This window comes from Ceratotherium simum, chromosome 16 (assembly GCF_057802395.1).
Source record: "Ceratotherium simum simum isolate JZ-2026a chromosome 16, ASM5780239v1, whole genome shotgun sequence".
In the NCBI taxonomy this organism is placed as follows: domain Eukaryota; kingdom Metazoa; phylum Chordata; class Mammalia; order Perissodactyla; family Rhinocerotidae; genus Ceratotherium; species Ceratotherium simum.
In genome coordinates this window covers 57,599,642-57,614,564 of record NC_141915.1, presented here as the reverse complement: position 1 = coordinate 57,614,564, position 14,923 = coordinate 57,599,642, and the positions used below count along the sequence as shown (strand labels likewise).

The 14,923-nt window shown below is 56.7% G+C and overlaps 1 protein-coding gene across 2 annotated transcripts in view; it reads right to left on the bottom strand.

Moving 5' to 3' along the window:
- SEPTIN9 (septin 9) overlaps nucleotides 1-14,923 on the bottom strand; it is a 166,714-nt gene that overhangs the window by 140,100 nt on the left and 11,691 nt on the right. Inside the window, exon 2 of one of the 2 annotated variants that reach the window (XM_004432816.3) lies at nucleotides 9,876-9,929. In XM_004432816.3, coding sequence (XP_004432873.1) covers nucleotides 9,876-9,929 — 54 coding nt within the window. Of the gene's footprint in view, nucleotides 1-59; nucleotides 97-9,875; nucleotides 9,930-14,923 lie in introns of those variants that run through there. The other variant, XM_004432818.3, reaches the window with a different exon arrangement.

Sequence of the window (14,923 nt, the reverse complement as noted above, 5' to 3'; positions counted from 1 at the left end):
CACCCATACAGCCCTGAGTTAAGGGGGGCCGGCGTAGGGGAGGAGGGCAGGGGGCCTACCTGTGATCCGGTCTCTCTCCATGACTATGGATATATTTAGCAGCAGGCGGGGTCCAGCGTCCCCCCTTCAGAGGCGTCCTCCCCTTTCTCACCCCCGTCGCCCTCCCTCTTTCTGCCTCCTCCTCCAAAAACACTCTTTGTCTGGTCTAATTTCTTCAATCTGTTGCAATCACGAATGCATCCAAATTACCACATTTCCATGTGCTGATCATATGCTCGTGCTCCAAAGTGAAGCAGCATTGTCTCTGAATCGGGAGGGAAAAGGCAGCGAAGGAGAGAAATAAAAAAAGAGGCAGGAGTGAGGCCGGACGTGGGCCCTGAGAGAGTCTGGGGCCTCGGGGTCCTCCGGGCAGGCGCGAGGACCGGCGTCTGGGCTGTGCGGGGTGGCTTCAGAGGTGCAGCGTGCGGCTTCCGGCGGCCTTCTCTCCACCCCCTCCAGCCCCTCCGCCTGGCTCTCGCTGCTCCTCTTTAATATCCACTTGGAGAAGCTTAGCCTCTTGGAAACCAGTGCACACAGTCAAATTCCTGGCGACTTCCAAAGTCTTTCATTTCCCTGTCCCGCGATGCTACGGTTTCCTTTGGTCTCAGCGTTTGCAAAGCCTGGTTCCTGCGCGCCTTCCTCCCCTCCCCTTCACCCGGAGCCCCTGAGGAGGAGGGGCAGTTGCACCCCAGGGAGGCGGGTGAGGGAAGGCTCTGGAGCACCTGCCCGGGAGGACCCTGGACAAGTCCCCCCTGCAGATGCCCTGGTGTCCCGTCAGCCTGCGGTGACAGAGGCAGCTGGCCGTCCCCACCCAAGCCGGGAGGGAGAGCGGGATGGAGACTTCCTGGAAGATTCCTACCACACGCTCATGAGTCAGTGAGTCTCCGGCTGTCCCCTGGGAGGGAGCGTGGCTCCTCACCCCCGACTTCCCCAGACGCAGTGCCTCTCCGGGAGGGGACATGGGGCCCCGCCAGGCTGGGGGCTCAGTGCTGTCTCCTGCTGTTCGCCTGGGGTCCCAGGGGCTCCCAGCACCTGGCCAGAGTCAGGCTGGGGGGCTGAGGCTGGGGGCCTGGGACTGGGGGGTATTTCCTCTGCTCTTTGAGCTTCATTCACCTCCAGGGTTCAAACTGGGAGCCTTCAGCCCAGGACACAGAAACGGGTTTTGTCTGCTGAGCCTGTTTAAAGAAAACGTGTATTCGTGCCAACGTTGAATGCTTAGGCAATTTCTCTGAGAACTCCAGATTTCCCGCTTCTCTTGGAAAAGGGGAGGCATGTGGTCACACCGGACGAGCCTTCTTGCCTGGCCACAGGGGGTGGTGCAACGAGTGCCACCCCCTTTCGATGAAACTGCATTTTCTAGTTTGCTCTGGTGCCCACAGACCCTTCACTCAGGTCCATTATTTGCCTGGCCCTGACGGCCTCTGAGTTGGCGATCCCTGCCCCACACAGCCACGTGAGCCATGTGTCACCACAAGACCCATGCACAACTCGCTGTTGCATGGCACAGAGTCCCCGTGCCCTCCTGCCCAGGACGGGACCCCAAATGCAGTCTCCTAGGCAGAAAGGGTATCTTCGGGGGGGGGCACAATTTCTAGCCTTCTGGGAGACACCAACGAGCAGCCATCCCCATGCCCCAGCAGAGCCTGGAGGACAGCCCCCAAAGGCAGCCTGCATGTGAGGGAAGGGGCAGTGTCTAAACCAAGGGGCAGCTGGGGGCTCTCGGGCACTGTAGTAGGCTCAATAATGGCCCCCAAAGATACCACGTTCTAATCCCTGGAAGCTGTAAATGGGACCATTTGGAGAAAGGGTGGTTGCAGATGGGTGTGAGTGAAGGATTTTTTTTTTTTTAATTTTTATTTATTTATTTTTGACCCCCAAAGCCCCAGTAGATAGTTGTATGTCATAGATGCACATCCTTCTAGTTGCTGTATGTGGGACGCGGCCTCAGCATGGCCAGAGAAGCGGTGCGTCGGTGCGCGCCCGGGACCCGAACCCGGGCTGCCAGCAGCGAAGCGCGCGCACCCAACCGCTAAGCCACGGGGCCGGCCCTGAAGGATCTTGAGATGGGGAGATTATGCTGGATTATTGGGTGGACCCTAAATGCCATGACACGTACTCAAGTAAGAGGGAGGCAGAGAGAGATCTGACATACGTACACGGAGAGGGGATGTGAAGATGGAGCAGACAGAGACGTGAAGACACTGGCCTTGAAGATTGAAGTGACACGGCCACGAGCCTAGGAGTGCCGGCAGCCCCCAGAAGCTAGAAGAGGCAGGGAACAGATTCTCCCCTAGAGCCTTCAGAGGGATGGTGGCCCTGCCCACACCTTGGTTTTAGACTGTGGCCTCCAGAACCATGAGAGAATCAATTTCTGTTGTTTTAAGCCATCAAGTTTGCAGCAATTTGTTACAGCAGCCACAGGAAACGCATACAGGCACCACAAACAGACTAAAGAGCCAATGTTCTTTGTACAATGTTTTCTGTTAATGATATTTCATCCTAAAACGTTATGTTAAACCAACCACTAACAATTGTTGAGTTAGAACAATGGGGATTAGGGTGGTTTTGGGTTTATTTAATCTCTTTTCTGATTTTGAAAAAAATATTCCTTATTGGTTTTTTCAATTATAAACGTAATAGATGTTCATTGTATTAAATATAGAAACTACAGAAAACATATAAAGAAGAAATCCCTTTAATGCCACAAGGGACTCGAGCACGATTCTCGCTGCGGCAAGCAGCCCCAGGCCAGCTGGTGGAACTGTGGGGTGGGATAGGACCAGGGGCCAGGCTTGGTCGGCCCTGCCCCCCGGCCACCTCCTGCAGGCGCCAGCTCGCACACTATGGATCTCACTGCTGTGGCGGCTGCGGCTGCTGAGCACAGCTTTGACCCTCGGTTTTTCCCCGGCATAGTTTGGCTCGAGGTCCATTCCCCCACCATGCCTAAAAATCCAAGCACTCTGGCCCAGGCAGGGGATAATTTGAAACCAAAAACCTGGCAGCACCGATTGGCTCTGATGAGGCCCCAGTTAGTCATGAGCCAATTCAGAGGCCGGGTGCAGAGGTGGGGTGAAGCCAGGCAGCCACCTCACCACTGCTCACTGAGCCCCAGCCTAGTCACCAGCATCAGCCACTCAGGGGGCAACTCGCCAGGCCAGATCAACATCCCCAAAGTGGGTTCCCCACAGGGCTCCATCCTCCAGAACACCGACAGGGCTCTGTGGCCATGTAGAACTTTCTCCCTGCCTTAGATTCAGCAGGAGCATTAGCACAGTAAGCGCAGTAAGTCGTCCCAGGCAGGGGCTGGCTTCTTTGGAAAACACTTGCTGTCCTGGGGAGGCAGGACCCCTAGGGCCACAGCTTTGGGAAACTCTGCTTGTGCCAGCCAACAAGCCCCAGCTTCCAGCCACCCCAGCCTGCCCACATCCTGGGGTGGGCATCATTGCCCAACAGACCCTTCCAGACAGTTCTCAGGGTGGCATCTCTGTCCAGCACCCCCCCACAGACCTGCACCGAGACCTGCACACTCCCGGCCACCTTCTTCGTGATGTGACCGTCACCAGCGAGGGGTGCAGGGTGAGGAGGAGGATCGAGGACCGCTTTATCATTAAAGACACCGCTCTGCCCCCTTCCCGAAGCACATGTGCACGCCTGGCACCCAGCTGAGAGGGGACACAAAAGTAAGAGGCATTCCCAGGGGGCCCTGAACTCCCCCCACCAGACCAGGAGGCCTGCGGCTGGCCCAGCCACGCAGAAAGGGAACAGGCGCTCCAGGTGGCTCCGACATGGGCAGTAGGGGCCTGTGGAAGGGCTGACAGGATGGACACAGCCTTGCTCCTGATGCGCATTCTGCGGAGGGACCCGGAGGAGGTGGGGGAAGAGGAATCCGCCGAAAGGACACTTCCTGGGCTCTGGGCTCTGATTTTCCGCCACCGTCACCTCCCCCTCCTCTAATGCAGGCACTTGCGAATCCTCCATAATTAGCTCCAAGCTATAGGGGATGCCCCAACCTCTCACTTTAAAAAATGACTTTTCCATTCATTTCCTGCTCGTCCCCAGCCTCAACCCCTGAAGTTTGCTTCCCTGAGTTAAAAATAAAGGAGCTGCAATCCCCAACCCCTCCCACTGACCCTGCTGCAGCCACTGCTACTGTACCTGCCAGCAGAGCAGGCAGCCGGCCGAGACCCTCCAGGGCCGGCCCTGGTCTGGCGGCCTGCAGCCTCCCAGAGCAAGATGGATTCTGGGCCTGGGGCCTGCTGCATTCCTCTCTGGAATCTTCCCTCCACTTTTTATTGTGCCTCAAGTTTCAGCTGTTCCTAAATAAATACAATCCAGCTACTCTCGGCCTTCGGGACGGCTGCACGGTTTACTGGTGCAAACAGCCTGGGCCGGCCTGTTGCTTTGGGAGCTCTTCCAGGTCAGTGTGGAAGGAAACCAAGACACTGAGAGAAGCAGCCCAGACGGGGCCGAATTCCACCGCTAATGGCCTCATGCTCAGCCGACCATCCCAGGCCGGAGCCAGGAGCTGGCGCTTCATTCCTAAAGAAGGCCCCCAGCTGCCTGTGCAGAGCAAGGGGGCTCCGGGGGCGTGGAGGCCAGGATCCTTGGTAGAGTCTTCCCAGGGCCCCAGAGTGTAAACTTCTCCCCAGCATCCTGAAAACTCCCTGAAGAAATGGTGTCTTTCACTTCCCGCTGGGAGCCCAACATTCTGCCTGCTCAGTAGGCCCAGTAAGTGCTCGCTGGATGAACAATGGATTGGAGGATCTGATGTGCAGATTATCCAGACCAGCGCTGCCCAACAGAACTTTCTGTGCTGATGCAACTGTTCTGTACCTGCCCTGTTCATACGGCAGCCGTGTGTGGCTGCTGAGTGCTTGCAATGTGGCCACTGGCGCTGAGGAACTGCGTTTTTAATTTGTGTTAAATACCTAAATAATTTAAATGTAAATAGCCCCGTGTGCCTACTGGCTGCCCTGGTGGCCAGGGTTTGCTTCTCCTCCTGCTCCTTGGAGACACTGCATTCTCTGTAAGTACCTTCCCCAAAAGGCAAACAAAGAAAAGCTACTCTTCAGCCAAGGCGAAAAAAAGCCAATATTTCTATTTTAAACTTGCTTTTTGGCCAATTCCCCCAAACTTCTCCTATCAAGTTCATTTCAATAGTATTTCCTGCCTGCTTACTATGTGCCATAAGAGCACCCAGCCAGGATTCGGTCTCTGGTGCTGGGGAACAGAAATCCCCAAGGCCGGCCTGCTGAAGGGGCTGTGACAGGTCAGGTCCACGTTACCCTGGAAAGAGAATGGCTTCTGAGGTGAGAAAGTGCAGGGCTGATTCTGGAGCTGTGACCAGTGGGGAGGCCAGAACCCTTGGAGCAGGAAGGAGGAAGCAGGAGTGAGGGGCCGGGCAGGGAGGCGTCAGGACACTATACTCGGGTTTAGAGTGGATCCCGTGGGGAGAGGGAACCGAGGGTTCGTGAAGCAAGAGGACCAGGACCAGGTCTGCTTGAAGTCGTGACGTGGGCAAGCCTATTGCCTAGTCCCCGGCACACAGGAGGGACTTAATAAATGCCCACCGAATGTTGACCGGGTGAGGAGGAGCCTCCGGTGGGGAGAAGGAGGAGGATGAAAGCGACACCGGAGGCCTAACCAGGACATGGCCAAGACCATGGGGCAGCCTGTCCAAGGGCCATTTGAGGGGAGGGTGAGTTGAGAAGATCTCGGCAACCTGTTGACCTGGGGTGCTTGGGAGGCAGAGGTCAAGGACAACACGGAGACTTCTCATTCGAGTACCTGGGTGGATGGCAGGCTGAGACATGAGGAGACAAAGGAGGAGCAGGTATCAGCGGGCAGGAGAGGAAGGAACAAGCTAGGGTGCCCGTGGGAGCCCAGGGGCAAGGTCCACGCGCAGCCAGGACTCTGGCCATCTCCTCCCCACCCAGCTCCCCGCCACGCAGGCACCTCCCTCCCTGTGCCCACACGCCTGGCACAGGGCACCCTGCCATTCAACACGTGCCCTGAGCAGCTATTCTGTGCGAGGCAGCGTGCTGCGGTGCTCAGAGAGACGGTGGGGAACAGCTTGACAGGCCCACCCTTCCAGCACTTACTTTCTACAGGGTTGACGACAGTTAGACAACGAGCGTCAGGAGAGTCACGCTGAGAACTCGCTGAGTGGGGGCCCAGCTGGCCTGGAGCAGGGCAGCCTCCTCCAGAGAAGGGATGTGTGAGCCAGGACAGAAAGATGGGGGTGAGGAGGGGAGGGTGCCCGCAGGAGCCCCAGCCCCAGCAGAGCCCCTGGGGGATCACTTTGGGCCCCTTCTTGTTAGGTGTCCCCCTGTAAGGGCAGAGGCACAGCCCAGGCGAGCAGCATTTTCAGGAGATCCTCCTGTGGGTGGAGGGTTGTCCACCCACAGTAACCTGGTGGGAAGGGGCACTAGTTTCCTGTGGCTGCGGTAACAAATGACCACAAACTGAGGGGCTTAAAACAAAAGAAATTGATTCTAGAGACAGAAGTCCAAAATCAAGGTGTCAGCAGGGCTGTGGTACCTCCTGAGGCCGGAAAAAATCCTTCCAGCTTCTGGTAGCCCCAGGCATTCCTTGGCTTGTGGCTACATCACTCCAGTCTTGGCCTCCTTCACTGTGTGTCTGTGTCTCTGTTCTTGTAAGGACTCCAGCCATTGGATTTCAGGCCCACACCAACTCCAGTATGACCTCATCTCAAGATCCTTAACTAGTCAGGTCTGTAAAAGACCTATTTCTGAGGTTCTGGGTGAACAAGACTTTTGGGGGGACACTGTTCAACCCAAGAAAGGATGAGGGTGGGACCAGGGATGAGGCCACCAACCTCAGAAGTACTTGAAGGAGGTAACGCAGGACCCAGCAACACACCGGACGTCAGGGCAGCAGCAGAAGGCTCCCGGGTTCCCAGCCGGGGTGGAAGGGCAGGCTGGCCAGGCTGGGCCGCAAGCAGGCGAGGCAGCAGACCCAGGGGAAACGCTGGGTGTGCCGTGGGAACCAGGGCAAAGGTTGGCCAGGGACTGCAGTCGGTCGGGGAGGCAGCTGCCCAGAGAGGATGCCCAAGGCACGGAAAATGGGTGAGTGTGGGAAAACAAACTGGAAGGCCACTTGGGAGGGCTGAGGGTGGGCATTCCCGTAACCCAGCCCAGGGAAACCCACACGCGAGCACGGGGACACACGAGAATGTTTCCAGTGGCATTTGTAACAAGGGACACCTCTGGATCTTCAGCAACAGGCCGTCAGGTAGACAACTCTGTCTCCCCACAGAGGAACTCTCGCCTGTGGTCAAATAAATGAACTAAGCGACACAGATCTGCATGGGTAAATCTCAGTCATCTCGTTGTGCAAAAGAGCAGCAGCCGTCTCCCCCTGGACACAGGATGAGACGCGATGTTGTCTGCAGACACACCACACAGACACGCCCACAGTGACCGGTTCTAAACTCAGACGAGCAGCCACCTCGGCGGGAACAGGGTGGCGTGGAGAGAGCCACCCAGGGGCTGGGGCTACACCTGTAACACCTTATTTCTTAAGCGGGATGGTGGGTGCACAGGTGTTTTTATTTTTTATGTATCTAACAATTCTAATTTTTAAAAATAGGACAGAAAGTGAGTGAGTCTGTCAAAGGGTTGACTGTGGGTATAGTTTGAGCTGAGAGACCGCGGCTCATGCTGGAAACAGCCATCCCTGGCCTAGTCCCAAACACAGCCTTGTGAAGAACCTAAAATAAAGGAGGAAGCACTGCACTGTGTCCCCTTTGCCCTTCTGGGGGGGAGTGGGGGTTCAGGAGACAGAGGATCAGGCAGATTGTGGGGCAGAGGTCAGGCTAGGGGGAGGAGAGGGGTGGACGGCGGCTCCAAAGGGGGATTCTGCAATGGTCAGAGTGACTGGAGGGCTGAGAGGCTGGGGGTCCAGGAAAGAATCCTGCCTGGACCAAGGTCTTAGCCGCTGGGAGGCAGGGATTCGAGACGGGAGCCAGGAAGACAAGGAAAGGGTGTCTCAGGTCAGAGCCCAGAGGCCCTGACTGAGGATCTCGTGTGTCAGCAGGCGGTCCCACGCAAAACCCAGATCACTGACTTGCAGCTTCAGGCTCTGGCAAATTATGCCTTAGGGTTCCAAACGGAGCCGTGGCCACAGCTGCCAAGTGCTGACGGCACAAAACTGGCTGGGCTGAGCACAGGGAAGCAATGGCCAGAGGAGGCTGTGTCCACGCAGCCCACGGCGCCAGCCTCCCAAGCCCTCACCCCCACGGCTGGGGCCTCTCCCCAGCCCATCACAGAGCAAGGCCCCTAGACCCAGTCCAGCTGGTGAAAAGAAGAGAGATGGATAAGGAGACCAGCACCGGAGGCAAGAGGCCTGGAGAAAAGTTCCCCAGAAACACAGCAGCGGCTGGGCAGTCCAGTGGTTAGTGGCCCAACATAGCTGTGGGGCGGAGCTCCTGCTTAACCACAGATGTGAATCATTCAGCCACCCTGGAGGCCTCCAGCCGGGCGTCACCCTTCCCTTCCCTTCCCACACCCGGCCCCATCCTGCACCGCAAGGGGCCTCATAGACACTCGTGTGGACATCGCAGCCTGCACATCCACACACCATCTCATGTCACCCCTCTCCCACCCTCACTCCCTGCAAAGAGCTGCCCCTCAGCCTCCCATGAGCCTGGGGCTGCCCAGCCCACTGGTGAGTGTCCCCTCTGGAGGACGGACCTGGGAAGAGGTTTACAGTGGCCCCGGAAGTAGCCTCAGGAACATCTGGGTACAGAATTCTTGGGTCCTGGGTAACCAGCATCATCCAGAACTGTCTAATTTCACAGTCGCTAGCCACATTTAAAACAAATTAACTTGGGGCCAGCCCTGTGGCATAGCGGTTAAGTGCACACACTCCACTGCTGGTGGCCTGGGTTCGGATCCCGGGCGCGCACAGAGGCACCACTTGTCAAACCATGCTGTGGCGGTGTCCCATATAAAGTGGAGGAAGGCGGGCACAGATGTTGGCCCAGGGCCAGTCTTCCTCAGCAAAAAAAAGAGGAGGATTAGCGTGGATGTTAGCTCAGGGCTGATCTTCCTCACACACACAAAAAAATTAACTAAATAATTCTATGCTAGTGAATGAATGAATAAAATAAACAATGTACACTTCAGGCGGTCAATAGTCACATGTGGGTAGTGGCCACCATACTGGACAGTGGAGAAATGGAACACTTCCACCATCACAGAAAGTTCCACAGGACAGGGCTGGTCCAGAAGGTGGGATGTGGGCTCTAGAGGAGGCGGGTCCCTTCACCTCTGGGCCCCAATGTCCTCTCTGAAAAGAAGCCATCACAACAAACATAAACAAAAAGCAGAAAGAATAGCTCGGTGATGCCCACCGGGAGCCCACCTATCTGATACTGGTTAACGCTGCCGTATCTGCTCTGTCACCTGTTCAGTTCTGCACTTCAGTTCTGCAGGGCCACAGGGAGCAGGCACAGTGGTCCATGGACTGACCCGGCCCAGAGCTGCCCACGGTCAAAGCTACACTTCCATGGGGTGCCCATCGCCTCAGCACCTTAACCACCCTGCAGCATCCCTCCCTCTCCTCTCTCCTCTGTCCCGCCCGTGTGTGCCCAGGGTGTCGACCTATAGAGATGTGAGCGGCCCCCACCCCCACGAAGATCGCCTCTGGCAGAGCTGTGGTCAACAGGCCTGAAGGCCACTTGCATCAGAGCCATCAAAGGCAGCGTCTCCCTGGGCAATGGGCAAGCGGCCCCACTCACCTGAGAAGGCCACATGGGATCCAGGGCCTGGACCAGAAGAACAAAGGGGGCCAAGGCTGAACAAGCCACTTACCCGGGCCAGGGTCACCAAACCTCCGGAGACGGCCGCTGGAGGTCCGAGTGACTCCTAAAGACAGAGGCAGAGGGCAAAGGTCACACGAGGCTGCTGGGGGATGGTTAACACTGGGCGTATCCTCGCCTCTGCTCCTGCCGGGGGCTCCAGAACCAGAAACCAGTCCCTCGTGAGGCCAGAGGCTCTCATCCTCTCAGGTAACACCGGACCCCACAGCCACCAGCAATGACAGCCACAGCCACCTGGATGCTGGCCACTGGCCGAGCACCGGTCCAAACCCTTTACACATGTTTTCCCACCTAACCCTCACTACCCCATTTTGCAGATAAGGGAGCTGAATCTCAGTGGGGTTGAGTAACTTGCCCGAGGCAACACAGCTACTCGGAATTGAGCCCAGAATAAACCCAAGTCCATCAAATTCCAAAATCTGGGCTTGGCTCAAGTGTGCCACACCGTGTGACTGTCTGGGGGACGGAGAGAGGGGCTGGCACCCCGTCAGGCACCCGCCAGCCCCCTGGTATAACCCATATCTCCCTGTCTTGTGAACCGGGGTTTTCTGGCACTGGGGTCCCTGACCCGGTGCCCTTTGCTCCCAGGACTGGGCAGAACCAGGCCGGATTTGGGAGGGTGGAGGACGAGCTATTCTCTCCCCTGTCCTCCAGGCGGGAACAAAACAGAGCCCAGGATTAACGCGGCCTTGGCCTCGTGCTACCTCCCCGAAAACACGCTCCCTCCCCGAAAACACCCCTCAGCCCAGGGCGCTCCTGGGAGAGGCTTATGGCAGGCAAGTCCCAACTCGAGGAGATTTGCTGAGGTGCTAAACCGAGCAAACCCAAGAGGCTGCCAGGAGGGGTATCCACGGGAGCAGCAGGCAGCTGCCCTCCCGCTGCCAGATCACAGCGTTCTGGGGGTGTGCCGCACGGGCAACCAGGCCAGCCTCTGGAGAGCTGCAGGTACAGCCCAAGATGGCCAGCAGAAGGCTTCCCCAGACAGCAAGACAGGCTGGAGAAGGGAGCCAGGGTGGGCCCAGACACCTGCCTACAGAGAATGCTGGGGTCGGAGGTGTCAGCTCCTCTCCTGCCAAGTCCTCCAGAGGGGCTCTCATAACAATCATTCAATCATTCATTCCACAAACCCACTCCTAAACTGACCGACCCGGAGTGGATGCAGTCAGCCTTGTTTCTAAAGTTTCCAGAGCCTCAAGCAGGGCAACCTGCAGACCTGGCTTCACGTGCAACGCCCGGGGACGCATCCCCTCTCCACGTCTGCAGGATGCCATACCCAGCATCGATGACAGAATGGGTGCAGTCTGTCCCTCAGGGCCTGGTACTGACACAGACCTGCTCCTAAGCCTGGGCCTCTTTCCGGGCTGGGAGAACCCCAAGACGTGCCCCAGTTTTAGCTGAACCCACCCACCATGTAAACACTGTGAAAGACACATGTGGCACAAGTTCTGAGCAGGAAGTGAGCACCGGGGGCCTGGAGTGACCAGTGAGGCTTCAAGGAGACGGGGAGGACCAAGCTGACCCTTGAAGGAGGCTGGGGGGACGCTGTGCAGTCACAGCCACCTCTACTCGCCAGGGCTCTCTGACAGCCACCAGCTGGATGTCGATTCTCCCACTCACTCAAGCCGACGACCCCAGGAGGCAGGTGCCACCACCCCCATTTCACAGATGAAGGAAGTCCCACAGCCGTCGAGTTCTCCTGCAGATCCCCCAGCCCCAACCCAGCCACATCGTGACCGTGATGGTTGACTACGTGTGTCAGGCCGACTAGATCCCTGGGTGCCCAGATGTTTGGCTAAACATTATTTCTGAGTGTGTCTGTGAGGGTGTTTCTGGGTGAGATTAGGGTTTGAATCAGTGGACTGAGTGAAGCAGCTCTTCCCCCAGTGTGGGTGGGCTGAAGAGAACAGAAGGGGAGGAGGGGAGCCTTCTCTCTGCCTGACTGACAGGGGTCCTCTCCCGTCCTCACACTGGGACTTACGCCATTGGCTCCCCTGGCTCTCAGGCCTTTGGACTGAACTACCCACCAGCTCCCCTGGGTGTCCAGCTTACAGAGGGCAGACTGTGGGATTCCTCAGCCTTCATAATTACTCAGTATAATTCTCTCTCTTCCTCCCCGCTATTGGTTGTTTCTCTGGAGAACTCTAATACAGTGACTTCACACAGCAGAGATATGAGCCTCCTTCCCTCGGTGCCCACTTGACCCTGATGAAGTGTCTGCTCACTGCTGAGTGATGACAACCAGCCTTCCTCAGAGGTCCAACCAGAATGCAGGGATTCCAGGCCAGCCCTGCCGGACAGGGAGACTGGACCACAGCCTCAGACCTGCAGGCGGCAGGAGGGTCCAGCATCTGCCTCCCAAAAACTGACAGCCCCCTTAAGACCAGGAGAGGGTGAGCCTGGAGTGGCTTTGGTGAGCTGCCCAAGGCTGGCAGGGAAGGGGAGGTGGGGAGGACAGGCCCTGCTGCACAAGGCTGCTGAGAGGGCAGAGGAGTGACCCGGGCATCCCGGGCCCCAGCCGGCCTCACTCCCACGGTGGTTGTGACCTCCCTCCACATACCTAATCAGGAGCTGCGCTGCATAAATGACACACGAGAGTGACCATCATCTGTCCCCCCCATCCCACATACACACCATGAGCTACTTAGAGGTCAGCTGTCTGGGCCAAGAGTGGCACCAGTGAGTGACAGCCGTTTCCATAAATCCAATGAGTCCCCAATATGGAAACAGCACGTAGCGAGGAATGGAGAAGGAACAGGCCCAACATTCCTGTGGATTGAGTCACTTCCGGCTGTGACTACCCACCCGTGCCTGTGCCCCTGCCCCGGGCTTCCAGGCAAAGGTAAAAATGAAGAGGATCTGTTCAGGTTAAACCCCCTCCCACCCCAGCTCCACTCTGCATCTGATCCCCAAGAGCCTTTCTGGGCTCTTTTCCCCAAACCCAGGCTGGGGGTGGGGACATGGTAAGGAGAAAAACAGCATCTGTCTCAGATTTCTCGGGGGGAGTTTTTGTTTTATTTGCACTGTTTATTTTTCCTATTTCCCAAAACACACGTCTGGTGCCAGGCAGCCCCTGGCACGGAGGAGATGCAAGGCAGGCTCCTTACTAAAGCAGGGGAGGTGGTGGCCCGAGGTTCCCCCCTCGGAGCTGCCTCCACTGCCGCCAGGAGACACCCCAGGCCAAGAGCAGCTGAGATCCAGGCCTCGGACCCAACACTCAGGCCGTGTCTGAGTCCAGCGACGAAGGAGCCGGAAAAGCCTCTGCGACATCTAAGGGCTCGGCTGTTCCAGTTGAGAATTGAGTTATTTTTATGTGATTTTAAAATAAAACATATTCGGAGAAAGGAGGCGATTTGAAATTCAGCTGTCTGGAGTCATCCCAAACCAAATTATTTGAGTCCTCAGAGGCCAGGGAGGCAGGAGAGTGCAGAGGTGGACAAACAGGGTTCAAATCCAGCCCTCCCCAGACGCCAGCCGAGGCCAGAGTATCCCCTCCCCCTCCCAAGTCTCAGCACCCCGTCTGCGGATGGGACAGAGAGGTGTTTACTCATCAGTGACTAAGATCGAATGAGGTCACACATTATGTGCACTTAGCACAGGGCCTGGCATGAATTAAGCACTCAGTAGATGATGGTATTATTATCATTATTAGTACATGAATTATAATAATAATAACATTACTATTATTATACTCCGACCACATACACCACCCTGGACCCAGGGATCTATAATTAGGAATTAACAAGGCTGGGCTGCCCTGTGCTGATGCACGTTAACAATACGTGAGTTATAACCAAGGCACCTGGCATGTTACAGCCTGGGCGCTGCTACCCCAGGAAAGGCTGCCGGGAGCTCTCCTTGACTCCCTCCCCATTAAGGGAAGTCAAAACCCCCCACGCCAGCCCTCCAGGGCAGAGGGCACATTAGAGGAAGGTGGGGCACTTTCCTAACCCAGAGAAAACAGTCAGGAGTTGGGGGCTCAGAATCCTGGTACCCTCCCAGACCTGGCCGTCCTCGGAAATTCTGAGCCAGGGTAAGGGCCATTTCGCAAACGTTCCTGAACTCCAGGCCAGTGACAAACACCAGTAAAGTTTAACATGTCAAGGCCACGAGATTAAAACACACTTCAGATGAGAAGAGGTAAAAGACAGCAGAAGGCAGGGAGTGGGGACAAACAAAGAAATCGCAGCAACCCAAAGCAGGAAGGAAGGTTGCCAGACCAGGAGATGGGGCTCCCTGGTCCTCAAGAGAAGAGAGTGATCCCGGGCAGGGGTGGGGACCTGGGATGCCCTGGGAAGCATTTTCCTTGCAGAACCAGCATTCGGAACACGGAGCCACCGCCAGGTGGACTGCTGGCGCCCGCCCCGCCCGGTCACCACAGTTTCGCCCAGTGCAGCCCCACTGGACACAGGAGCCCTGCAGACGGGTGCCGGCCCATGGGTCTAGGAGCCTGGATGCCTATCTCTGGGACTCTCCTCTGTGTGTACAATCTGGGGGTCTGGGTAGGAGAGAGAAGGATACAGTTGGTATGAAGGCCTTCTATTTTTTCCTTTCAACCAAGTTTTGATGATGAAACCTAGTAAATTAGAAGGTTGAAAGGGTTAAATAGGCACTGAGAACCTAAACAGACTCTTGAGTTAATGTATTACTATTATTGTATTATTATTATTTAATGACTGGAATGCCATACACTGCATGTGTCCTCCTCATGGAGTCGGAGAGGCACGTCCCCACCCACAATCTGGGCGGCTGTCCCCAAGCCCTCTGGGGTCTCACTCAGCCCAGACGTCTTAACTTGAGGAGGGGGCAGAGCCAGAATCAGGCTGTCCCTAGGGGAGGGTGACACCACCACACACTCACCCACCCACCCACACACATCCCACTCTGCTCTTGTACCAACAATAAAGGGGGCCCAGACAGTCCTTCTTCCAGTCAAAAAGTCAGTGATTTCTTGCGGCCAGCTGGGGGTGTAGTGGTTAAGTTTGTGCTCCACTTTGGCGGCCCCGGGTTCGCAGGTTCGGATCCTGGGCGTGGATCTACACA